The sequence below is a fragment of the Haematobia irritans genome, chromosome 5 (genome assembly GCF_050003625.1).
Source record: "Haematobia irritans isolate KBUSLIRL chromosome 5, ASM5000362v1, whole genome shotgun sequence".
NCBI lineage: Eukaryota > Metazoa > Arthropoda > Insecta > Diptera > Muscidae > Haematobia > Haematobia irritans.
The window spans coordinates 83,991,768-84,019,611 of NC_134401.1; the positions used below are offsets into that span (position 1 = coordinate 83,991,768).

The 27,844-nt window shown below is 34.8% G+C and overlaps 1 protein-coding gene across 1 annotated transcript; it reads right to left on the reverse strand.

The window, feature by feature from the left end:
- Positions 1-8,171: 8,171 nt before the first annotated feature.
- LOC142237738 (juvenile hormone epoxide hydrolase 2-like) lies at positions 8,172-25,257 on the reverse strand. Its single transcript, XM_075309134.1, has 4 exons — positions 24,997-25,257; positions 17,866-18,065; positions 9,029-9,236; positions 8,172-8,962 (listed from the first exon to the last, which is right to left on the reverse strand). Exons 1-4 carry the CDS (start codon positions 25,183-25,185, stop codon positions 8,177-8,179), a joined length of 1,383 nt encoding a protein of 460 aa, XP_075165249.1. The 5' UTR covers positions 25,186-25,257; the 3' UTR covers positions 8,172-8,176.
- Positions 25,258-27,844: the final 2,587 nt, after the last annotated feature.

Consider the following 27,844-nt stretch of genomic DNA (forward strand, 5'->3'; position numbering starts at 1 on the left):
AAAAAGCTGAGAAAGCGAAAAATTAAAATTTGCTTCCTAGAAGCAAGTACACAAAACCCAAATTTAAAAGAGAATTGTGTTTTAAAAGTATCCTTATTTGTATTCTTCGCTTCTTTGGCTCGGAATCAATACCAAAATTGTTAAAGTAAAGACAAAATCTTTGGAACTGGGCATGCTTTTTTTCAGTGTAATGCATATAGCTTCATTTAATGTAACTTTTCACAAACTAGTTTTTTATCTCTAAGCAAGTCAAGTTCGAAGATGGGCTATATCGGTCTGTGTTTCGACATAGCCCCCATCTAAACTGATCCTCCGATTTGATTGATTGTGGGCATGGAAGCCGCAATGTTTATCCGATTTGCTTGAAATGTGAAATCTAGAGGTATTTTAAATCAGTAAAGAGCTGTGCTATATTTGGAATATATATACAATTTTCCGACACGGATCCAATCAAAATTGAGCACGATGTGAGAGATGAAATAAAACCGTTTTACCAAAACATCCAAAGTTTACAGCCCATCATCTTGATGTAGCCACACCCTCAAAATCGCTTCAGTAACATATACTCCCAAACACATTCTGCTTCAAGCATATACATTTTTAGGATTGGTCCAAACAAAATATTGTTGACATTGTTCAAACATATTTTTTCTTAATGACATGAAAGCATGTCCAATAAGCTTGTATTAAAAATTTTAATAATAATATGTAAAACATATTATGTTTCACTTTAGACTTACACCGGTAGAAAAAACTTTTAATAAAATTTTCTCTGTGGTATATGTTTTTAAGGTGCCAATTGGTTACTTTTTTACCATTTTTACTTGCAGTATACTCTCGGTCTCTCTTTCTAAACACATATATGTTTAAAGGCAATTTCTAAATTAATATATGTTTGCATCCACACATATATCTTATTAAAAAATATTATGTCCCAAACATAAATAATATGTCCTAACATATTAACACATATGTCGCAAACATGTTATGCTAGTTTATGAACATTATATGCTTGCATTTAAAAATAATGTGCTAAAAATTTGAGTTTCAAACATATAATTTTTACACCCAAACATGTGAAAAACAGTCTTTTTCGTCCGTGCACAGATCAAAATATTTTGAAATCTGATATACTGTGCTTTGTAGAAACGTGGGTTTTTTTCAGAGGAGTACTTTGAAATACCTACTTTCACGCTGTTTTCACGACTAGATTCACCTCGCACAAGGTCGTGGGTTCGATTCCTGCTTCAACCGAACACCAAAAAAGTTTTTCAGCGGTGGATTATCCCACCTCAGTAATGCTAGTGAGGGTTTCAAAGGTTCTCTAAGTGGTTTCACTGCAATGTGGAACGCCGTTCGGACACAACTATAAAAAGGAGGTCTCTTGTCATTGAGCCTAACATGGAATCGGGCAGCACTCAGTGATAAGAGAGAAGTTCACCAATGTGGTATCACATTGGACTGAATAGTCGAAGTGAGCCTGATACCTAACCTAACGTAACCTGGGTCGTGGTGAAATTCTGAGTCGATCTAAGCATGTCCGTCCGTCTGTTGAAATCACGCTAACTTCCGAACGAAACAAGCTATCTACTTGAAACTTGGCACAAGTAGTTGTTATTGATGTAGGTCCGACGGTATTGCAAATGGGCCATATCGGACCACTTTTACGTATAGCCCCCATATAAACCGATGCTCAGATTTGGATTGCGGAGCCTCTTGGAGCAGCAAAATTCATCTGATCCGGTTGAAATTTGGTACATGGTGTTAGTATACGGTCTTTAATAACCCTGCAGGGATTGGTCCATATCGGTCCATAATTATGTATAGCCCCCATATAAACCGATCCCCAGATTTGACCTTCTGAGTAGAGGTGTGCACGTAAGTATTATTTTACTCACGCTCACGCACACTCACGCACGATATTGTTTGGTAAGACTCACGCACACTCACGAAAAGAATATGGTATTCACACACGAAATGTCGTGACTCACGAATAATACCGTGATGAAATATTGGGACTCACGAAAAATGTGTTTGAAAACATGAACATGATTAAAATCTAGATCATAATTAAACTCTTAACATCCTAGGTGTCACACCCAGAAAAAAGTGACCCCTTCCTTAAGTTAAAATGAACTCATTGTGAAGAAAGTTGAACTTCATATAGCGCCAAAGATATTTTTATTTTTTTTGAACGATGTGATTTTCGTTGAAATTAGGTAGAATGCATTCCATATATTAGTTAACATTTTCCTATATTTATGTACCCTTATACTACAGAATGAAAAAAAAAAAAATAAACTGAATTGAATTCATATGTGGAATGATTTTATTGAACTTTTTTCATTCATTGGGATAAGTCTTACATATTTGTGGTAAACCTTTTTACTTCAAACTTAGAACTGCTTACCTTCATTTTTAAATAGAATTTTATTTATTTATATAGGCAATTTTTTCTAAAAAAAATACACGTTTTACTAATATATTAAATATATTTATTAAGAATCAACAGCATCGACTGGCCTTGAAATATTAGTTTATTATTCCACTATTTCCAATTTTCATGTAATGTCATCAACTCTAAACGAATTTTTTCTTCTTCTTGTACCTTTTACTTTTAATAAGTTGCTGCGTAACAATTGGGTCCTTCATTACCAATTCCATTACTTACAAATATAAAACTCTGAATGTTACCTGTTAATTGAAGATTCCAAAATGAAGACGAATGAAGGGGTTGTTATTCTGTTTTCTTTCTTTATACACCACCACGAACATAATTTTTTCTCTCTGATTTAAAATAACAAATATTTTATATATTTTATTTGTTATTTATTATATTATTTTACTATATTATTTTTTAACAATCACTCCGCATTAATCCAAGCAAATCAAAATGTCTATTCATTACGAAGCAGAACATTACTTTACCATCCAATATTACACTTGTCTTAAACGACTGCGAGATTAGTATTGTACAGGCATCTTCAAATCTCGGAATAATTTTCAACAACAAACTAACCTGGAGTAATCACATTAATGCAGCGGTTGGAAAATTACATGGAATGCTTCGAAACCTGTGGGCAGTACAAACATCGACACCATTTGCTCTACGTATGATGCTGGCAAAAAAAGTTCTTCTTTGCGGCAGCGATATTTTCTCTAACTGTTCGTATATCGACTACTCGAAACTGCAAATAACATATAACAATATTGCTCGTTATGTTTTTAATAAACGTAGATTTGATAGAATTTCCCAAGACTCTTACAAAATATACAACATGACCTTCGAGAACTTGTTGAAATATAAAAACTTGCTATTATTACAAAAAATCATATATTCTCAAGAACCGTCTTATTTATTGGACAAAATAGTCATTGCCCGCTCTAATCGTGGTAGAAAGATAAACCAAATGCGCTTCAAAAGTCTTTTATCCGAAAGACAATTCTTCGTACCAACGATACGTCTTTGGAACAATCTTCCTAACCATCTACAAACGCTGAATAATACATCGCACTTTAAGGTGGAGCTTTCCAAATACTTTGTTTAGAAATTAAGAATTTATATGTAGTAATACTTTTATTAAACTAACTTAAATTCAATTATTTGTTCAACTAATTAATATACATCATTAAAATTGTACCTACACTGAAAAAACAGTGAACCCACCAGGAAGAAAAGTTTCGGTTAATTTTAGAAAATTTTGAATATTTGTAGAAAATTTTAACTAAACAGTATTACAAACGTTGGCATCACGCCGATGCCATAAAAATAAGTAAATATTTTTCGACAAATTCAAGAAAATTTATTAGACATAACTAAGATTTTTCACTTGTTAAAGATAATTTTGTAGTTTGAAGGAAAAACTTGGAGTTCAAAATTGCAAGAATGTCTTTAGTGATATACGAAGTTCATGATGAACACATTTTTGGTAAAATTTACAAATTTAAAGAAATTCTGAACTATTTTGTGGAAGACACGAATTTAGTTAATCTTTATGCTTCATTTGAGTATATTTTTTTCCTCGGTTTTAGTTAATCTAACTAACGTACACAAAAAATTATTAGAGTAAAGGAAACTTTCTCCAAACATAATACTTCCATGAACTAAAATAAACTTAAATTGGCTTTAGTGAAATAGAGAGTTCACTTTTTTTTGAGTGTAGCACTAATAATAAGATGAAGTTCTTCTTGTGTTAGGTTTTCAAAAAAGAAATAAAAAAACATAACAACGCGATTCCAACTAAAAAACAACCCACGCGCAAACAAATCGATGACAGGTATCGATTACAGGTAGAAAAAAGAAATATAGGAAAATTTCCTATATTCTAACACGTGTATCTCCTTAAGTTTTAAAAGGATTGAATACTTCTTAGTACGAATAAACTTAAATTTTTTATGTCAAGTGTTATTCGTATGATAAGCTTTCTATAATAAAGGAAGTCAGAATGATTATTTTGTAAGAATTTTTACTAAATTTGAGGAAACTTGGTTTTAGTTCATATTTTGTTTATTTTTACGAATGCTTTGTTATAAGTGAATACAATTTTCTTGTTCAGTAGTAAATTCTTATACCCAGCGAAGAAAACAGTATTAGTAAAATTCCATGCCTTAATCTAGTTAATGAACTATTCCTAACTGCTTTAAATTTAGCATTTTTTTTACTGAAGCAAGTAAATTTTATTATTTTGAACAAAAATTTATCTTAATGGGAATAAATTGGCTAAACTAAATTGATGAAAATTTTTTCCTTTAGTTTCGAAGACACTTTTTTCAGGGTGCACTAAAATTGTAAATGAATTCATCTCGTAAACGGTTTATGTCCGTGGGCCGGGTTTTTTCGTGAGCGTATTTTTCAGAAATTCGTTACTCACGCACACTTACGAAGAAATTATTTTCGTGACTCACGCTCACGCACGACTTTTGATTTTTTAATCACGCTTACGCACACAACATTTTTCGTGATTCACGACAATTTCGTGTCACGTGCACACCTCTACTCCTGAGCCCCTTGGTGGAGCAATTATATGGTCTTTAACAACCATGCCAGAATTGGTCCATATCGGTCCAAAATCATTTAAAGCCCTCATATAAACCGATCCCCATATTTGGTTTTGGAGCCTCTTGGAGGAGCAAATTTCATCCGATTTAGTTGAGATTTGGTACATTGTGCTAGTATGCCTAACTAGGTCCATATCGGTTTATAGTTATATACGAGTATAGCCCTCAGATAAACCGACCCCCATATTTCAATTCTGGCTCTCCAATTACCGGCTCGTAATTATTTGTGGAACTGAATTATATGTATATAATTCCGTTTAATCTGTTTTTTTTTTGTCTAATATTTACCTATACCTTGGTATCGGTAAGTATTACCACAACGCAAGTAATTCGATTGTGGGTGACAGTCTTTCATAGAAGTTTCTACACGCAGAGAAGGAATATGATCACCTCAAACATGTTTCAAGAGCAAAATGTTATTTTTGTATGGTGAGCATGTAACATGTTTGACACTAAAATGTTATTTTATAGTCAAATATAACCTGCTTGCCGAAATCAGATACATGATTTCCAAGAAAATAACATGGTTGCGAACCCAAAAATAACATTTTGCTCTTAAAACATGTTTGAGGTGATCATATTCCTTCTCTGGGTGTACGCAATCCATTGTGGAGGGTACATAACATTCGGCCTGGCCGAACTTACGGTCGTATATACATGTTTCAATGTGGCTCAGAAGGCGTACTGATCATCCAAATTGCCCAAAATTAGAAGTCAAATATCACAATTTCACGAATTAGGATTTCGAAAAAATTGACATTCAAACAATTTCTACAATCAACGTAACTTTTTTTAGTTCGTAATTTAGTAAAATTTTTCCGAAAATTTTTCGAACAAAATAGTTCATAGTTGTACAAAGTGAGTAAATTCTTCCAAACTTCGGTAAATATTGAACTTTTTATAGCGTTAAAAACATTTCAACACATTTGACCTCCAAGTTTAATTCTTCATGATACTAAAACAAACAAGTATATACAGTAGTAAGTGCCTTTAAAAATTTAAGTGGGGTTTGATGACAGATAATTTCCCAAGCACTACGCTACCCACAGATAAATGTTAAGATTTTAGCTATCAAGACTAGATCAGATTCTGAATTTATAAGAAGCATTTTTTGTTTGAGTTTTAGAGGAATCATAAACATCTCTTGTAAGTGTTCAAGAAAATGATGAAATAACGCTTTGATTTTTATCCCAATTATTTAAATGATTACGAGAAGTAAAATCTGGAAATTTTGCATTCAGTTTCAAGCAATTTTCATGATCAGTGCGCTTTCTATACCCTCAAGAAGTGAAATCAGTCTATATGAAGGCCTTACCAAATGGATCGATAAAACTAAATCATATACAAATCATGGACCGATAATCACCATTTTCGGCACATCTCTTTATTATCCTAGAATACCTCTACATTTCCAATTTCAAGGCAAATTGGATAAAAAATACGGATTCTAGAAGCCCAAGAAGTAAAATCGGGAGATCGATTTATATGGGGGCTATATCAAATCATGGTCCGATAATCACCATTTTCGGAACACGTCCTTACACTCAAAAAAAAGTGAACTCTCTATTTCACTAAAGCCAATTTAACTTTATTTTAGTTCATAGAAATATTATGTTTGGAGAAAGTTTTCTTTACTTTAATACTTTTTTGTGTACGTTAGTTAAATTAACTAAACCCGAGGAAAAAATATACTCAAATGAAGCATAAAGATTAACTAAATTCGTGTCTTCCACAAAATAGTTCAGAATTTCGTTAAATTTTTAAATTTTACCAAAAATGCGTCCATCGTGAACTTCCTATGTCACTAAAGACATTCTTGCAATTTTGAACTCCAAGTTTTTTCTTTAAACTACAAAATTTTCTTTAACAAGTGAAAAAACTTAGTTATGTCTAATAAATTTTCTTGTATTTGTCGAAAAATATTTACTTATTTTTATGACATCGGCGTGATGCCAACGTTTGTAATACTGTTTAGTTAAAATTTTCTACAAATATTCAAAATTTTCTAAAATTAACCGAAAGTTTTCTTCCTGGTGGGATCACTGTTTTTTCAGTGTAGGGTCGTAGAGTACCTCTAGATTTCAATTTTCAGGTAAATTCGATTAAAACTACGGATTCTAGAAGCCCAAGAAGTAAAATCGGGAGATCGGTCTATATGAGGGCTATATCAAAACATGGACCGATACACCCCATTTTCGGCATACCTCTTTATGGTCCTAGAATACCTCTAGATTTCCAATTTCAGGCAAAGTGGATAAAAACCACGGATTCAAGAAGCTCAAGAAGTAAAATCGGGAGATCGGTCTATATGGGGGCTATATCAAAACATGGACCGATACACCCCATTTTCGGCATACCTCTTTATGGTCGTAGAATACCTCTAGATTTCAAATTTCGGGCAAATTGATTTTAGAAGCCCAAGAAGTAAAATCGGGAGATCGGTCTATATGGGAGCTATACCCAAACATGGACCGATACCCCGCATTTTTGACGCACCGGTTTATGGTCTTAAAATACCTCAAGATTTTCAATTTCAGACAAATCGGATAGAAAATACACTTTCTAGACGCCCAAGAAGCAAAATCTGGAAATCGGTCCATATGGGAGCTATAGCAAAATATGGACCGATAGGCACCATTTTCAGTACACTTTTTGATGTTCCTAAAATACCTCTAGATTTCCAATTTGAGGCAAATTGGATAAAAACTACGGTTTTTATAAACCCAAGACCCCAAATCGGGAGGTCGGTTTATATGGGGACTATATCAAAACTTTAGCCGATATAGCCCATCTTCGAACTTGACCTGCCTGCAAACAAAAGACGAATCTGTGCCAACTTTCAGGACGATAGCGACATTATTGAAGGCTGTAGCGTGATTACAACAGACAGACAAGCGGACAGACGGACATGCTTATATCGTCTTAGAATTTCTCCCCGATCAAGAATAGATATACTTTATATAGTCGGAAATCGATATTTCGATGTGTTACAAACGGAATGACAAACTTATTATACCTACGTCACCATTCTATGGTGGTGGGTATAAAAAAAATAATAATTTATTATGTTTAATAAATTTTCTTTGTAAATTGTTCTAAAGTAAACCTATCGATTACATTACAATACTTCAATTTTATTGACAAATTCTATAAAATCCATGTACAATATTTCAGGAGCTTCCATGGAGGCAAAATGACCTATGGTATCGTAATACTTGCTATGTACTAAATTAGGATACTTGTCCTTCAATTGCCAATCCATGGCAGATGGTAGATCGTAGTAGAAACGGGCACAACCCATGGTCACTGGGGTTTGAACACGCTCCAAATTCAACTCGAAATAAGTTTTCGACATTGTCTCTTTGTACAGGCGTCCAGCCGTTATGGCAGTATTTGTCAAATAATAAATCATCACATTATCCAGCACTGCATCCAAAGTGAATACCTTTTCAAGGCCATCGAATGATTGATTGCTAAAATGTCTGGTAGCTGTTTGAAACTTCTCCAGAATATAAGAGGCTAAGCCAATGGGATTCGAGACAAGAGCAACACCAATTGTATCGGGTTTAGTTCCATGGATATGGTAATATCCGCTTTCTTCAATGAGAAATAACAGCTTTTCCGATAATGGAAAGTTATGACCATAATAGTGAGGAGAGGGAATAAATTTATGTGGAATGAGACTGGCAATAAGGTTCTTTGCTAAAGCCAAAGGAGTATACATGACACACATATTGGAATGATAACCTAGGACATTGTTTGGGAAAATTGTGGCCACATGGCTACCAATAATGGAGCCCCAGTCACCGCCTTGCACCAAGAACTTCTCAAATTTCAAACGTATCATTAGATTGCGCATAACTATAGCCATTTCGGCGGCATTCATACCAATTTTTCGGGCTGACTAAAATGAAGTGAAAAAAAAAACATTAGAAGATATGACAACAATCAAATGCCTTCAAATACTTACATCAGACCATCCATATCCCGGCAATGAGGGAACAATGACTTCAAAAACGTAGTCATCTTCGTTGTGACCCTTGGTTAATAATGGAATTATATCGTAGAACTCTCTTACAGAACCTGGCCATCCGTGAAGTAATAAAAGGGGTAACACCTTCTTCTGCTTCATTAATGTCTCGTCACTAGGCTTGGCATGGATATAGTGAATGTTTAAGCTAAGGCAATAATGATCAATTGTAAACAAATTTAATAGTTTGACTTTTAATAGTTTGAAGAGAACTGTTTTGAAAATAAAGTTATCTAGGCGTTGCATACTTCTTGGCTGCAAAAATTGTGTTGTGGTGTCCGATGTGGCCCGTGGTAAGATATAGTTTTGTTTTTGGCCTCTTAAAGCAACTTAATACGGGACTCCTCATAGGGTCTATATGTAATTATGAACCGATATTAACAAATTTTCGCATTGTAATAAGAGGACCAAACCGATCCGGATTAAATTAGTTTTTTTCATGAGCCTTCAAATCTTATCTATATAGAATTATGCACCGAAATGAAACAATTTGGGTTTGTTGGGGGCACAAAGTAAAATCACGTGTCAAACTTCAACCAGATCGGGTGAAATTAAATCCTCCAAGAGGCTCCTTAAGTCAAATCTGGGGATCGGTTGAAATGAGGGCTACTTAATTAAGGCTAGGTTATTTGGTGGCACATACTAACATCGCGTAGCAAACTTCTACCAGTTCGAATGAAAGGTTCCCCTTCCAAGAGGCTTGTGAAGTCATATAATTATAGACCGATATGGACCAATTGTCCATGAATATGAGAGGGCATATATTAACTTCATGTTCATGTTTAAACGGGATCCCATGAAATTTTGCCCTTCGATGATTTCAGAAGTAAAATCTACGGATCGATTTTTATTTGCGATGCCCGTCCGTCTGTTGAAATCACGCTAATTTCCGAACGAAACAAGCTACCGAATCGGAATCTCTTAGAGGATCAAATTTAATCCGATCCGGTTGAAATTTGGTACGTGGTCTTAGTCTATGTCCTCTAACAACCATGTGAAAATTGGTCCATATCGGTCCATAATTATATAGCCCCAATTCATTGGCGGAGCTATGAAATTTCTGTGGGGGACTTAGCCCCCATGAAATTTTGAAATTATTGACTCAAAAACTTACAATGAAACGCTGACTCGTGCTGATATCACAAAAACAAGTAAATATTTTTCGACAAATTCAAGAAAATTTATTTGACGTAATTAATTTTTTCCACTTGTTAAAGAAAAGTTAATAGTTTGAAAGAAAATATTGGAGTTCAAAATTGCAAGAATGTCTTTAGTGCCATACGAAGTTCAAGATGATCGCATTTGTAGGAAAATTTATAAATTTAAAGAAATGATTAACTATTTTGTAAAGAAGTACGAATTTAGTACTTCTTTATGCTTCATTTGCGTATAATTTTTCCCCATTTTTTGTTCTTTTAACTAACGTACGCAAAAAATTATTAGAGTAAATGAAACTTTCTCCAATAATAATAATGCCATGAACTAAAATAAAGTTAAATTTGCTTTAGTGAAATAGAGGGTTCACTTTTGAGTGTGTATGGACTAACCTACAGTTTAGAAGACAATGTTAAGAAGGATATTTTCTGATTTTGGGGATATGGGGATTTATGGATTTTTCGTGATTTGAGGATTTTTCGGAGGATATTTATACCTTCAATCCCTGTATTAAATTTGTTAAAGGAAGTGTGAAAGCGAAGTACAATAAGACTTATACGCCAAGTTTTACGAATTCATTTAGATTGAGCTAAACCACGTTCCTGCTTACCATCACAGCTTCATATTTATGTAGCAAACTTCCATCATTACTTGGGGTTATTTATCTGTCCCATTATCAATTCTTTAGTACCATGACAGTTTACTTGTAGGTTCATTTCTCTTGCGGTGGCTCCTACACCCCGTCATCAGAAAATAAAGATTTTAAATTGGAAGAAATAAAAAAATATACTACGCTAATTTTGTTCTAAATGTTTTCAATAAAATAAATTATAACTTTGTATACATTAAAAAAAATTGGTAATTTTTATTGCAAAGCACGTTGGGGATTTTTCATGGGACAAATAATCGGGCGGGCATTTTTTGGGGATATACTTTCGAAATTTTGGGGGTCCGTCTCGAAAAAATCTGGCAACCATGTTGACGGGATTTGTTTCGGGATCCCGAAATTTTCGATATCCTTCAAATATTTTTAGTTATAACAATCTACAGCGGCGAAAATTGTTGTACCTCAAACCAATTTAGTTTAATTCTATTTTATTTACGAAAGAACATAGGAGTAAATTAAAAATCAATTTCAAGTTGCTATCACACTTAACGAACACTTAGTCGAACACAACATTATAAAGAAAAGAAAAGCAAAAAATTATAACAAAACAAGTAAGGAAAGTCTAAAGTCGGGAGGGGCCGACTATATTATACCCTGCACCACTTTGTAGATATAAATTTTCGATACCATATCACATCCGTCAAATGTGTTGGGGGCTATATATAAAGGTTTGTCCCAAATACATACATTTAAATATCACTCGATCTGGACAGAATTTGATAGACTTCTACAAAATATATGGACTCAAAATTTAAGTCGGCTAATGCACTAGGGTGGAGCACAATGTTAGTAAAAAACAAGTAAGTAAAGTCTAAAGTCGGGCGGGGCCGACTATATTATACCCTTCACTACCTTGTAGACCAACATTTGTGTTACCATCTCAACTACTTCAAATTTGCTGGGAGGGCTATATAAAGGTCTGCATTTCCAGATACAAATACTTATAATGGAGACAATTTTTTGTACTTCTACAAAATCTCTAGAATTAAAATTGAAATCGGCTAACGCCCTGGAATGAAACATAATAAAGGGTGATTTGTTAAGAGCTTGATAACTTTTTTTTTTAAAAAAAACGCATAAAATTTGCAAAATCTCATCGGTTCTTTATTTGAAACGTTAGATTGGTCCATGACATTTACTTTTTGAAGATAATTTCATTTAAATGTTGACCGCGGCTGCGTCTTAGGTGGTCCATTCGGAAAGTCCAATTTTGGGCAACTTTTTCGAGCATTTCGGCCGGAATAGCCCGAATTTCTTCGGAAATGTTGTCTTCCAAAGCTGGAATAGTTGCTGGCTTATTTCTGTAGACTTTAGACTTGACGTAGCCCCACAAAAAATAGTCTAAAGGCGTCAAATCGCATGATCTTGGTGGCCAACTTACCGGTCCATTTCTTGAGATGAATTGTTCTCCGAAGTTTTCCCTCAAAATGGCCATAGAATCGCGAGCTGTGTGGCATGTAGCGCCATCTTGTTGAAACCACATGTCAACCAAGTTCAGTTCTTCCATTTTTGGCAACAAAAAGTTTGTTAGCATCGAACGATAGCGATCGCCATTCACCGTAACGTTGCGTCCAACAGCATCTTTGAAAAAATACGGTCCAATGATTCCACCAGCGTACAAACCACACCAAACAGTGCATTTTTCGGGATGCATGGGCAGTTCTTGAACGGCTTCTGGTTGCTCTTCACTCCAAATGCGGCAATTTTGCTTATTTACGTAGCCATTCAACCAGAAATGAGCCTCATCGCTGAACAAAATTTGTCGATAAAAAAGCGGATTTTCTGCCAACTTTTCTAGGGCCCATTCACTGAAAATTCGACGTTGTGGCAGATCGTTCGGCTTCAGTTCTTGCACGAGCTGTATTTTATACGGTTTTACACCAAGATCTTTGCGTAAAATCTTCCATGTGGTCGAATAACACAAACCCAATTGCTGCGAACGGCGACGAATCGACATTTCACGGTCTTCAGCAACACTCTCAGAAACAGACGCAATATTCTCTTCTGTACGCACTGTACGCATTCGTGTGGTTGGTTTAATGTCCAATAAAGTAAACTGAGTGCGAAACTTGGTCACAATCGCATTAATTGTTTGCTCACTTGGTCGATTATGTAGACCATAAATCGGACGTAAAGCGCGAAACACATTTCGAACCGAACACTGATTTTGGTAATAAAATTCAATGATTTGCAAGCGTTGCTCGTTAGTAAGTCTATTCATGATGAAATGTCAAAGCATACTGAGCATCTTTCTCTTTGACACCATGTCTGAAATCCCACGTGATCTGTCAAATACTAATGCATGAAAATCCTAACCTCAAAAGAATCACCCTTTATTAATAAAAGCAAATATGGGAAATATGAAGCGAGAGAAATTTTAATGCGATTGTACAAAAGAGCATTTATGATTTACCAGCCGATACTTATGTATTCAAGATATAGGAGAATTTGAGTATTATTTACAATTTTTGCTACTCAGCAGTGACGATTTTACAAGGATATTGGTTAGATCTTGCCAAGATATGTGGTCAAGTGTGGGTTGTGATATATTATTTGGTCATGTCAGGCGACTTGGAGCCTTATTTATAACTCAACCGTTCTGTGGAAAGTCTGGCATTACAGTGTATAGAATATGACTAAGATATGGGGAAATCATCACAGAATATTGTGTAAAGTGTGGGAATTAGGCCATATTTGTATGAATCGGAAGAACGAATATATGGAGGCTTTATCTAATTCTGAACCAAATTAGATCAAACTTGACACACTTAAATATGATATTATATAAATTCTCCCTGGAAACTATGCAGTCAATTGGAGGAAAATCCCATTGAAAATGGGTCTCAAAATATGAAATAGTCTACCATATTTTCCCAACTCTGGTGTACATATATATGGGAGCTATATATAATCTGAACCAATTTCGACTAAATTTGACAAAATTTGCGAAAGATATATATGGGAGCTATATCTAAATCTGAACCGATTTCCGTACTCCTTGTGCGAAAGTTGAAGCAAGCCATGGCTTTTGAGGCCATATAAGTTCAAATCGAGCGAAAGATATATATGGGAGCTATATCTAAATCTGAACCGATTTCAACCAAATTTGGTACACTTACCGACACTATTAAACGTACTCCTTATGCAAAATTTGAACCAAATCACCGCAAAACTCTGGCTTTTGAGGCCATATAAGTTCAAATCGGACGAAAGATATATATGGGAGCTATATCTAAATCTGAACCGATTTCAACCAAATTTGGTACACTTACTGATACTATTAAACGTACTCCTTGTGCAAAATTTGAACTAAATCACGGCAAAACTCTGGCTTTTGAGGCCATATAAGTGCAAATCGAATGAAAGATATATATGGGAGCTATATCTAAATCTGAATCGATTTCAATCAAATTTACCAAGCATAGGTAGAATGTCAATTCTACTCTTTGTGCAAAATTTCACGTAAATCGGTAGTAAACTGTGGCCTCTGTGGTCATATGAGTCTAAATCGGACGAAAGATATATATGGGAGCTATATCTAAATCTGAACCGATTTCAATCAAATTTACCAAGTATTGGTAGAATGTCAATTCTACTCTTTATACAAAGTTTCACGAAAATCGGTAGCAAACTTTGGCCTCTGTGGTCATATAAGTCTAAATCGGGCGAAATGTATATATGGGAGCTATATCTAAATCTGAACCGATTTGACTGATATTTTGCAAGTTTTTCGAGACTCATAAAATATTCGGTTGTACTGAATTTGAAGAACATCGGTTGATAAACACACCAATTATGACAAGATTGGGGATAAATATATATGGCAGCTATATCTAAATCTGAACCGATTTTTGCCAAAATCAATAGCGATCGTCTTTGTTCCCCAAAACGACCCTGTGCCAAATTTGAGAACGATCGGACTTAAACTGCGACCTGTACTTTGCGCACAAAAATACATGAACAGACAGACAGACGGACGGACGGACAGACAGACAGACGGACATCGCTAAATCGACTCAGAATTTAATTCTAAGACAATCGGTATACTAAACGATGGGTCTCAGACTTTTCCTTCTTGGCGTTACATACAAATGCACAAACTTATTATACCCTGTACCACAGTAGTGGTGAAGGGTATAAACAAATGTACAAACTTATTATACCCTGTATCACAGTAGTGGTGAAGGGTATAAATATGGGAAACATTTAAATCTGAAGAAATTTTAAGGAAACTTCGCAAAAGTTTATTTATGATTTATCGCTCGATATATATGTATTAGAAGTTTAGGAAAATTAGTGTCATTTTTACAACTTTTCGACTATGCAGTGGCTATTTTACAAGGAAAATGTTGGTATTTTGACCATTTTTGTCGAAATCAGAAAAACATATATATGGGAGCTATATCTAAATCTGAACCGATTTCATTCAAATTTGGCACGCTTAGCTACAATGCTAATTCTACTCTCTGTGCAAAATTTCAACTAAATCGGAGCAAAAAATTGGCCTCTGTGGTCATATGAGTGTAAATCGGGCGAAAGCTATATATGGGAGCTATATCTAAATATGAACCGATTTCAATAAAATTTGGCACACTTGACTACACTACTAATTGTACTCCTAGTGCAAAATTTCAACCAAATTCGGGTAAAACTCTGGCTTCTGGGACCGTATTAGTCCATATCGGGGGAAAGATATATATGGGAGCTATATCTAAATCTGAACTGATTTAGCTGATATTTTCCAAGTTTTACGAGACTCATAAAATATTCGGATGTACTGAATTTGAAGAACATCGGTTGATAAACACGCCAATTATGACCAGATCGGAAATAAATATATATGGCAGCTATATCTAAATCTGAACCGATTTTTTCCAAAATCAATAGCGATTGTCTTTGTTCCAAAAAACGACCCAATGCCAAATTTGAGGACGATGGGACTTAAACTACGACCTGTACTTTACGCACAAAAATACATGAACAGACAGACAGACGGACGGACAGACAGACAGACAGACGGACATCGCTAATTCGACTCAGAATTTAATTCTAAGACGATCGGTATACTAAACGATGGGTCTCAGACTTTTCCTTCTTGGCGTTACATACAAATGCACAAACTTATTATACCCTGTACCCATTAGCGTAGCTAGAAAGTTTTCCTAGGCGGGGCTATAGCCCCCCTAGCTAAAACTTTATGGACTGAACTTATAGGTTCAACTAATGTTTTATTTCATAAAAGTGAATAAAAAAATAGACATCAAAATAACTCGACAATCAATTTATAACAAAGCAACTAAAAGTACCCTACGGGAAATTGGTGCAAATTGCCACTAACGAACCTATCACAGAACTGGTACCTGTGCTCCAGTTAGTTGCAATTTTCACATTTAGTGAAATAAAATTATCAGAATAACCTTTTGTTCGATATATTTCAAAAGTTTTTTTTTCATTTCGGGTGCGATTAGGAGCCCAAATTGAAAGAGATTTCTAAGAGTTTGTCCGAGACTGTTTATGGGGTGCTCCTGCTAAATTGTCCCAGGAAGTGTCCTTTGGGATGAGTCCAAGACGCGTCTTAAAATGTATATTTACTCCGTCAATGACAAACCCATGTTAAAGTGGACGGTCCCTTCCATACGTTTTGACCAGAACTGGGACTGGTCCATACACACCAGAGACTAGTCCTGTACCATTTCTGTGGTTGATCCATTTCCCGTAGGGTAGTTCCACACTTTTCCCAGCAAAAAAATTGGGAGTTGTTCTAAAGGCACAACTTTAAAAGCACTTCCAAAAATGTCCTCACAAAGAAGTTGACTATTTTAACTACACAGGAAGTTTTTTACTTCATTTTTTCATATTTTAATGCGTAATTTTTTGTTTTCTTTTTTCAAATAGTTTAAAAAAAGAGTAAGAATAAATAAAATGGTACAAATTATTCAAATTTTGCCACAAAAATGCTAAATCCATTATAGAAAAATCGATAATATTTGAAAATATTCGAGGGAAAACGTTTCAAACAAGCGTTAGAATGCAATAAAAATCATAAAAAAGTATACAAATTATTTATTTTGGAAAATATCACAAAATTTTTAATTCACATTCAAAACACTGAATTCGGATCACACCTTAAGGAGTGATGCAAATTCATTGCAACGCTGTTGAAATGGTGGACATTCGTTCTATGACAAGTTCATATTACATTCATCGCTTCTCCGCCAATTTTGTACCACTTCCAGACCCAAAAAGAACATTTTCACTTCTTTTTGGCGACGCTTTTTTGGAGCATTATTAAGATATTAATTTATGAAAGAATAGTTTTAATATCAATTACTATTTTTTTGATTAAATTGACTAAACCAGACTAAACAAAATAATAAAGGAGCTTTAGTTATTCAACTAAATCATAAGTTCAACCACAGCTTTATTTCATAAATATCAGACTTCTACCACAATCCAAGTAATTCGATTGCGCATGAAAGTCTTTAGTGGAACTTTGTGCGCTGTACGAGTATATACTTGTTTAATTTTTATAAAAATGTAAAATCGTAAATAGGTTTTCAAATTCTGGGGGGGGGCTAAAATTTTTCTGGGGGGGGTCTAAGCCCCCTCCCCAGAGGCCTTCCTACGCTTATGCCTGTACCACAGTATTAGTGAAGGGTATAAATATATTAAAAAGAAAATTCTTATCGCTATATTACTCAGCAAAGCATTTTAAGGACCGTTTAAGGGCCGTTTGCACTGAATGAAAACTCCAATTTAATAAAGAATGCTAAAAAGCCACAAATTTAACAAATTGGAATTAGTTTTTCGGGATCCCGAAAAATCCCGTGATTCAAAAATTCCTGGGATTTCGGGACGGAATTTATCCCGGGCCCTAGACCTAGAACGTATACGATGGGAACAAAATGCGGACACCCTACACAATTTTCGATTTAATTCGATTGATCTCACTTACCCTTGAATTTGAGTTGTGTACTGTGGCATGGAATTTAGGAATTTCTCACGCTCATCCCACTTGGATAAATATGAGTCGCGCCAATATTGAACTAAATTTTTTAAGGCTTCAATATTGTAACCATATTCGAACTTAACACCCTCCAAAGGTTCGCCTAAATCCACAGACCTATTCAATTGAAATTTGATGTCGCCTAGAATCTGAAAAAAATGTTAAGGAGATCTATTAGGTACAAGTATTAATACCTGAAGAAATAATTATATATTATTTGATCCCAATTTAAGCCGAACATCAGCAAGGGCTTTTAACGGTGGTTTATCTCCTGTGAAAAATTCTTTGAGTGTTTCAAAGCTTCTCTAAGTGATTTCAGGCTTTGTGTAGTCACACAAGGCTATAAAAGGGAGGTTAAATGTAATTGAGCACAAAACATTATTCCAAAACAGTCCCATCGAAGCGCCACTTTTCTTCTGCCAAAAATTTTGCTCGGCACCGAAAAATGTCCATAGTTAACCTAATGCTAAGTGATAAGAGAGAAGTTCACCACTGTGGTATCACAACGGACTGAATAGTCTAAGTGAGCCTGATACATCGGGCTGCCACATAACCTAACCTAACCTAACCTAACCTAATGCTAATTTTAACCTCTTCTTATTCGAAAAAAATATTTGAATTTGAAGAAAATTTTCGTACGATCCGCAAAAATATTAAGAATGAAATATAAAGAATGATTTGTCGCCAATGACATTTTTCTTAACTTTCAGTCCATTTTTCTTCTATGAGAGGATGTAATTCCGTGAATTGTAGTTAAAGAGTCCAAGAGGACATTACATTTTCCTGGTTTTAAGAATGCTTTGTGGAAATCCCAAATAAGGAGTACAATTTAGTTCAATTTTCGCACGAGCACGAGTTCATTCTTCCTATAATACAGTTTACTTTTTATCTATGAGGATATTACCATCACGAATCGTGATTCACGATGTTCTGAAATGCATCTCATGCACTTACGCAGTGCCCAATGCTTTTTGATTTCGTTGCTTCCAAAGACAAGGATCTCGTGATCGACCGATGTTGGATTACGTTTTTAATTGATTGATGTATAAGTATTTCTGTTGATACAACCTTTGCGATTTAATATATGCTGGACCCGAAGAGTGCTACCGGGTCCTTGATTTAGTTTCTTAAGCATTTCGACACTGAAATTTTTTGGAATAGAAAATAGCCCGAAACTGAAGTAGAATTTCCCGATTTTCCTTCTCATTATCATTCGAGTAATAATCTACAGAATTTTAATTTGAAATCATGTGAAAGGTCATTTTGTACCTTGTGACACTCTATGGAACAGGGTATTTGTATTTATTGTAAGTTAGTGCATATGTGTGCAACACACAGAATAAGACGAGATAGACACGTGGCGTCTTTGCCAATAATCATCAGGGTCGGGCCCTGAGTTGATCTAGCCGTGTCCGTCCGACTGTCTGTGAACACATTTGCAGCAAAAAAAGCGTCGTTGGGCATTAGAGGGTTAATAGAATCTCCTCTCCTAAAGAACTTCTTTGGGAGAATATTTTTGGAAGTGCTTTTAAAATTGTGTCTTTAGATGAACTTCCTGGCTGTAGCTCCTATATATACACCCTCAAAAAAAAATCGCTTCTCTAACATATGTTCCAAACATATTTTGCAGGAAGCACATATATTATTGGATACTGCCGAAACATTAATATGTTTGTTTTACGTGAACACATTATATGTTTGGAAGCATTTTGAGCCCAAAAATATTATATGCTTGGAAGAAATTTCTCCCCAAGAAGATTCACATAATTCAACGAAATTTTTTACTTCTTGGCACCTTTTTCTGTAATACAAATAATGTTGGAGAAATTATTAAATTTTATAATTTTTTAAAATTTTACCTTTCGCCTTGACGGAGAATCGAACCGGGAACCATGCAATTTGTAAGCCAACACACTACCACTGGACTACGTGGCTGTTACAGTCACCAGTAGACAATTATCGTTATAAGTTACATTTATATAGCATAGTTTGCAGCGCCCACGAGACCATGCAAACATAATATTATTTAAAAGACACATACATTTGTTGGCCACGTGGAGCAGTGGTTAGCATGTCTGACTTGCATGCAAAGGGTCGTGAGTTCAATCCCTGCTCCGACCGAACCAATTTTTTTTTTTAATTTACACATTTATATTTATACTATATTAAATTTTTATAATGCTACTTCGAAATGTGGGTTATTAAAGATTTACAGTCAGAAACAGTGCTTGATATAAACGAAATGGACTGAGCTTTTGGATAAAATATTATTTTTTATTGCATAAATAACAATTTTGTAACAAAAGACTGTTTTATATAAAAGTTTGAAATTTTGGAAGGAATTCAAAAACTCTAACGAAATAAGAACGTGGAGTCGAGCATAAACATAAATAAATAAATAATTTTATAATATACACATAAATTTATTTAGGAGTGAACCATTTTTTACTATCATTTAACACTATTTTAAATGCATTTAAAACTTTCTAATTACTGCGAATAGTCATTCTAATATTCAAATTAAATAATATTTAGACTTAAGCATATCAAATTTTTGGCCTTATCATAAAACAGTTTTCTGTTTCAAATTATTTTTATGAAACATTCATGTCCCAAACATAATATGTTCTAACATATTAACATATGTGTCCCAAACATTTAGTGTTCGTTTAGAAACATTACATGTTTGCACTTAAATATAAATTATGTTTAAAAATTGTGCCCGAAACACATTTTGTTTATATCGGAACATATGAAAAACATATTTTTCTAACAGTGTATATGTTTTTCAATTTGGTCAAAAAAGAAAGATGTATAGCACCCAACAAATTTGAAGAAGTTGAGATGGTTTCGAAAATGCAGATCTACAAGGTAGTGCAGGGTATTTTAGTCGGCCCTGACCGACTTTAGGCTTTCCTTTGTTGTTTCTTCTAAGTTTTGCCGAGAAAATAAAGATTCCTCTAAAACTCACACAAAGTTCTTATAAATCCTAAATCTGATATATTTAAGCTTGGCCCTGGCCGTATATCCTTATTGCCGAGACTAGAAAAATCACAGATGAAAAACTTTTTGGTAAAAAATCCGTAATTAAACGAACACTAAATTTAACTTATTTTTATTGTATGTAGTTTAATTTTATTAATTTTTTCGAAATTTTCCACAGCTTAATAAAATCCTACTTTTTAAGTATCTCTCAAACATTTTATGAATTAAACGTGCGTATAAAGTTCAATGACCGTACACATAAAATCAAATTTGAACTAAAGCAGAAGAAAATTTTGGTACGATTTCCAAAAATACTAAGAATGAACTAGCGTGTGTTTAGAATGGCGATGAATTGGCGGCAATGATTTTTTTCTTTACTTTTAGTTCATTTTTTCTTCTATAAGAGGGTATAATTTCGTGAACTGCGGTTAAAAAGTACAACATGGCATTAATTTTTTTCTGGTTTTAATAACGGGGTGTGGAAATCTCAAAATGTGGAGCACAATTTAGTTCAATTTTCGCACCAATTAGTCTATTCTTCCTATAACAGTGTAGTCGCCCAAAACTGATTGATTTGACTTTTTGTGTATACCACACCGGCCTTTTTCTATTATAGTCCCAAAATTTAAAATATCGATATATCTAATTGATATATTGAAATTAAAATCCGAGTCGCCTCTTGGAATTCTTCAGCATCAAATATATGAACTTTGAAGTGAGCTTCAGTTTCACATTCATTGTAGTGGGTACACGCAAAGAAAAAAAGCGTTTGGAAAACGTGTACCAAAAACGTTTTTCTTTTGTTATAGTTTTTTGAATTTCTTCGAAAATGTTAAACTTTTATCATCAAAAAAATTCGTTTGTTACAACAATTTTATTTTTTCAATAAAAAAAATATATTTTTGAACCAACAACACAGTCTGTTTCGTTTATAGCAAGCACTGTTTTTTTCTAACTTTAAGTCTTTAATAAGACACATTTTACAGTTCATAGTAAAAATTGAATATAGTAATATGTAATGTTGAACCTCATTTCGGAATTTTCCGAACATATCTGGAATATATGTAAAACAAAACAAAAAAAAAAACGAGTTCGGTCGAAGCAGGGCTCGAACCCACGACCCTTGGCATGCAAGGCGGACGTAGCAACCACTGATTTGATTTGTATATGATTTATTTAAGTTAATTCAATTAAGGTAAATGAAAATAAAATTAATTAAATCATAATAAGACATAACAATATATGTTGTTTGTCTGATTGGCTCGAATAGAAAGAAGACTTATAATATATTCAAATTGGATATTTGTTAAAAGGGTACAATACCAAACATTATGTGAATAGATGGGATGGAAATTATAAATATTCTGAGATTAGAAGTGATCTGTATTTCATACAACTGGTTATATATTTGCGAACGTGCAAGTGATCGGAGCTGTTCAGTAGTTCAAGAACTTCTTCAAGTGAAAGTGATCTTTTGCCAAAGAAGTGCTGCCGGTATCCTCCAAAAATGGGGCATACCCCTAGAAAATGAAATGTGTTCTCTGCTTCACCAAGATTACAAATTGTACAACGGTCATTTGAATCAGTTTGAAAAGCACGTGCGTTCAAGTCGAATAATCCACCTCTGGCCTTCATAATAGTGTCACCTGTCATTCGAGAAATAGGGACTAATACCATATTGCAATAGAGGATATAGATCGTGCGATCCATCGTATTCCCTTGATCTCACATAGTCTATCATATACGAATGAAGGTTTGCTAAATCAGATCTCCACTGCCCAAAATTCAAAGAGATACCAATTTGGCGACACAGAGTAGACCAGTGAGAGTACCAGTATGTGCTACACCGAACCGTTTCCTCCGCAAGCACTCGCGGTAATCTGTCCATACTAAGGCTAAATACTTTCCTGATATAATCAAAATGTAGTTGGAGTGTACTTATATAAAGGGTAGGCCATCCTGTCTCCAAGTGCAGAATGTAATTGGGAGTATTCGTGGGTAAATATAGAATCTTCTTGAGGAAGAAGCGTAGTAACTTTTCAACCTGTTCATAGCGTTGAAAACCCCAAAATTGTGCGCCATAGAATAATATTGACCTTGCAGTTGAGTTGAAGACTTTCAATTTATTGTCAAGATTAATTTTAGGGTTATAGAGATATCCCAGCCAGTTTGCATTTATAGCAGTCTTCGCTGAAACAAGTTTAAGTTCAAGATGTTTAGAGTTTGAGAGGTTAAAAGTCAAATTAAAACCTAAATATTTGTACTCATTTTCTTGCTGAATAATACGCCCCCCGTAATGCCAACACAAATTACTACTTATCGTTGAACCTTTCCTAAAAACCATAACCTTCGACTTATCAAGGCGAAGCTCCAACCCCCAAACGCAACAATAAGAGTAGTGTGCATCGATCATGCACTGTAAATCTTCCTGTGAATCAGCTAAAAGGACGATATCATCTGCATACATCAAAACTTTTATAAATCTACCACATACCGAGATACCGCATGGTAAAAAATCGGGAAGATCATTTAAATATATAGAAAATAACGTAGAACTTAATAGGCAACCCTGTTTTACACCCTGAGAAACTACAAGTTGGTCAGAAAGTGAAGATCCATCATACACTCGACAAGACGTATGCTCATAGAGCTTCCTCAGTACCCGTGCCATTTTCGATGACATACCAATGCTATCCAACTTATAGAATAGGAGCTCACGCGGTATCTTGTCAAATGCAGCTGAAAAATAGACAAAAAAGGCATATGTCCTCTTCTGAAGGTTGAAGTTTAAATGGATTATTGATGTCAAGCTAAATATATTGTCGATGGTAGAATAAACCCTTCGGAAACCAGCCTGAGATTCATCAATTATATCGTTTACGTTTAACCAGCTGGTTAAACGATTAAGCAGTATTCCAGTGAAGCATTTATAAATCACATCTAAAAGGGACAATCCTCTATAATTCGATACCACGTTTACATCTCCTTTTTTGTATAAAGGGACTAGAACCGATCCAAGGAAAGAAGTTGGAATATCTTCGTGCAAAAAAATTTGATTGAACAGAAACAGCATCTCATTCCAGAACTCGGTCGGTGCGTTCTTATAGAACTAATAGCTAACTCCGTCTTTACCAGGAGTTTTATTGTTCTTAGCCTTAACCAACACGAGAGAGAGTTCTCTTAACTCAAACGGTGAGTCCAGCCAAGGGTCTAAACGGAACTGTCTACACCAAGAGATCTGATGCTCAATGGAAGAAGTAGATAAAAGAGATTGAAAATAGTCATAAAAATCAGTTAACGCCAAGTTGTTACTGACCATCGTTGCCTTCCTTCCTAATGAGTGTGTTATTCTCAGTAGAATACGTCTACGATAGTTCTCACACTTCGAATCGAACCAAGGGTTCTTCGGATCAAAATACTTCTTCCTAGATCTAGGATTCGCCGCTGAGAGGATTTTCCCCACACACATGCCCAACTTATCTTGTATAGGTATATCGGAATGTAAGTATTCGATGTCACATAGACTTGCAAGTTTGGACGCATACGAAACCATGTTATCCTGTCGCCAAGGAACTCGTTGTAGCAACCACTGTTCACGGTGCCCAACTAAATGTTTGTTTCTGTTAAATAAAGTTTGTTTAATCGGCTCGTGGGCGCCGCAAGCTATGCTATATTAATATAACTTATATGGATAATTATCTATTGATGACAATAACAGTTACGTAGCTCTGTGGATAGTGTGCTGGCTTACAAATTGCATGGTCCGCGGTTCGATTCTCCGTCCAGGCGAATGGTAAAATTTAAAAATGTATAAAATCGAAAATGTGAGGGAAAATGCAATTAACAAGAAAAGATTGTTTTTTGAGTTAGTCTTTATGAAATTGTTTTTAATCCTGGAAAAGAATAAACGTTTATCACAAAAATTATAGACTTTTCTCCCAAAGAAACTTTCTTACAGCGAAAAGCAAATGAGAAACGAACTTTGTTTGTCTAAAATTTCGTTTGGGAGGAAATAATTATTTTTTTGCGTGTACATAAGTTTCGACCAAGCCAAACTCAGCGAAGGTCATACTTTTTCTTTTTCTGTGTACTAACTTTTGGATCCACTTTTATTTTGAAAGCTTTAATAGCAGTATTCTCCTTGTAATGGGATGAATCTCCAGGTCCCCAATATTTATTTGTATCGATATGGGGCAAAGGTATTGGTCGTGTAAATTCATCGAATTTAAGATAACCGTAACCGATAAGAATGACGAATAGTGCCGTAGTGATAATCAATTTCATTTTACTACTATTTCCAATCCATGCACAATGCGGCAGTATTCGATAATGACCACTTTCTTTAATTTTGTTCTATAAACTGAGTACATGCATTGTGGCCATGGTATATCAAGTGCAAAAGTAATCTATCGAATTTTATTAGAGTTGTATGCCCTATTAGTATTAGATTATACTCCTATCTAGGGTATACATAGCTGTTCATGCGATTAAAATGTAGCCCATTTGCACTTCTGGTGAAGATATATCAATGATACAATATTATAGGAAGTTTTATGGGGAAATGAATTACATCCTGCGAAAATGGAACTAGAGTATACTCCACTTTTTGAGATGGTCACAATGTGATATTATAAAACTAACTAGTTAAACTGACGCTAAATTTAATTTATTTTTATTGCAAAACAAGTATATACGGCCGTAAGTTCGGCCAGGCCGAAGCTTATGTACCCTCCACCTTGGATTGCGTAGAAACTTCTACTGAAGACTATCATCCACAATCGAATTACTTGGGTTGCGGTAACACTTGCCGAAGCAAGGTATCTTAAAACTTCCTAACACCGTAATATATACACGCAAAAAAATAATTCTTTCCTCCCAAACGAAATTTTAGACAAACAAAGTTCGTTTCTCATTTGCTTTTCGCTGTAAGGAAGTGTATTTGGAAGAAAAGTATATACTTTTTGTGATAAACGTTTATTCTTTTCCAGGATGTAAAAACAATTTCATAAAGACTAGCTCAAAAAAAACATTATTTTCTTGCTAATTGCATTGTCCCTCACATCTTTCTCACATCCACGAGGATTTTTAGTTCTTAACACCTTTTCCTGTAATACCAACAATGTAGAAGAAATTATACGATTTTATAAATTTTTAAAATTTTTTTACCTTTCGCCTGGACGGAGAATCGAACCGCGGAGCATGTACATTGTAAGCCAACACACTAACCACTGAGCTATGTACCTGTTATGGTCATCAATAGATAAATATCCATATAAGTTATATTTATATAGCATAGCTTGCGGCGCCCACGAACCGAATAAACAAAGTTTATTTAAAAGAAACAAACATTTAGTTTGGCACCGTGGAGCAGTGGTAGCTACGTCCGACTCTCATGCCAAGGGTCGTGGGTTCGATCCCTGCTTCGGCCAAAGTTTTTTTTTTGCTTTTGTTTTTTTTACATATATTCCAGATATATTCGGAAGATTCCGAAAAAATGTTCAACATTACATTGTACTATATTAAATTTTGAACTGTAAAATGTGTCTTATTAAAGACCTAAAGTCAGAAAAGAACAGTGTTTGATATAAACGAAATGGACTGTGTTGTTATTTCAAAAATAACTTTGTTTATTGAAAAAATAAAAATTTTGTAACAAACGAATTTTTTTGGTGATAAAAGTTTAAAATTTTCGAAGCAATTCAAAAAACTCTAACAAAAGAAAAACGTTTTCGGTACACGTTTTCCAAACGTTTTTTTTCTTTGCGTGTATCACATAGTCCATACGTGGTATATATTAAACTAAACAAGTATATAAGGCCGCAAGTTCGGCCAGGCCGAATCTTATGTACCCACCACCATGGATTGCGTAGAAACTTCTACGAAAGACTATCATCCACAATCGAATACTTGAGTTGTGGTATCTTAAAACTTCTTAACATCGTTTTCTAAATTGTGATTTAGTCCATACATGGTATATATTAGACAAAAAAGTTATGTATAGTTAAGTCTACAAATAATTACGAATAGATATGGACTTTTTGTACGTAGAGAGCCAGAATTGAAATATGGGGGTCGCTTATATGGGGGCTATATACAATTATGAACTTGATATGGACCAATTTTTGTGTGATTGGGGATCGATTTATCTGAGGGCCATATATAACTATAGACCGATATGGACCTAGTTAGGCATGGTTGTTAACGACTATATACTAGCACAATGTACCAAATTTCAACTCACTCGGATTAAATTTGCTCCTCCAAGAGGTGGCATGGTTGTTAAATATCATATACTACCACCACGTTCCAAATTTCAAGCAGATCGGATGAATTTTGCTTCTCCAAAAGGCACCGGAGGTCAAATCTGGGGATCGGTTTATATGGGAGCTATATATAATTATGGACTGATAGGAACCAATTCCTGCATGGTTGTTGGATACCATATACCAACATCACGTACCAAATTCCAACCGAATGGGAAGAATTTTGCCCTTCCAAGGGGCTCTGGAGGTCAAATCTGGGGATCGGTTTATATGGGGCCTATATATAATTATGGACCGATATCGACCAATTTTTGCATGGGAGTTTGAGGCCATATATTAACACCACGTACCAAATTTCAACTGAATCAGATGAATTTTGGTCTTCCAAGGGGTTCCGGAGGTCAAATCTGGTGATCGGTTTATATGGGGGCTATATAATTATGAACCGATGTGGACCAATTTTTGCATGGTTGTTAGAGACCATATACTAACATCACGTACCAAATTTCAGCCGGATCGGATGAAATTTGCTTCTCTTAGAGGCCTCGCAAGCCAAATCGGAGGATCGGTTTATATGGGGGCTATATATAATTATGGACCGATGTGGACCAATTTTTGCATGGTGGTTAGAGACCATATACTAACACCATGTACCCAATTTCAGCCGGATCGGATGAAAT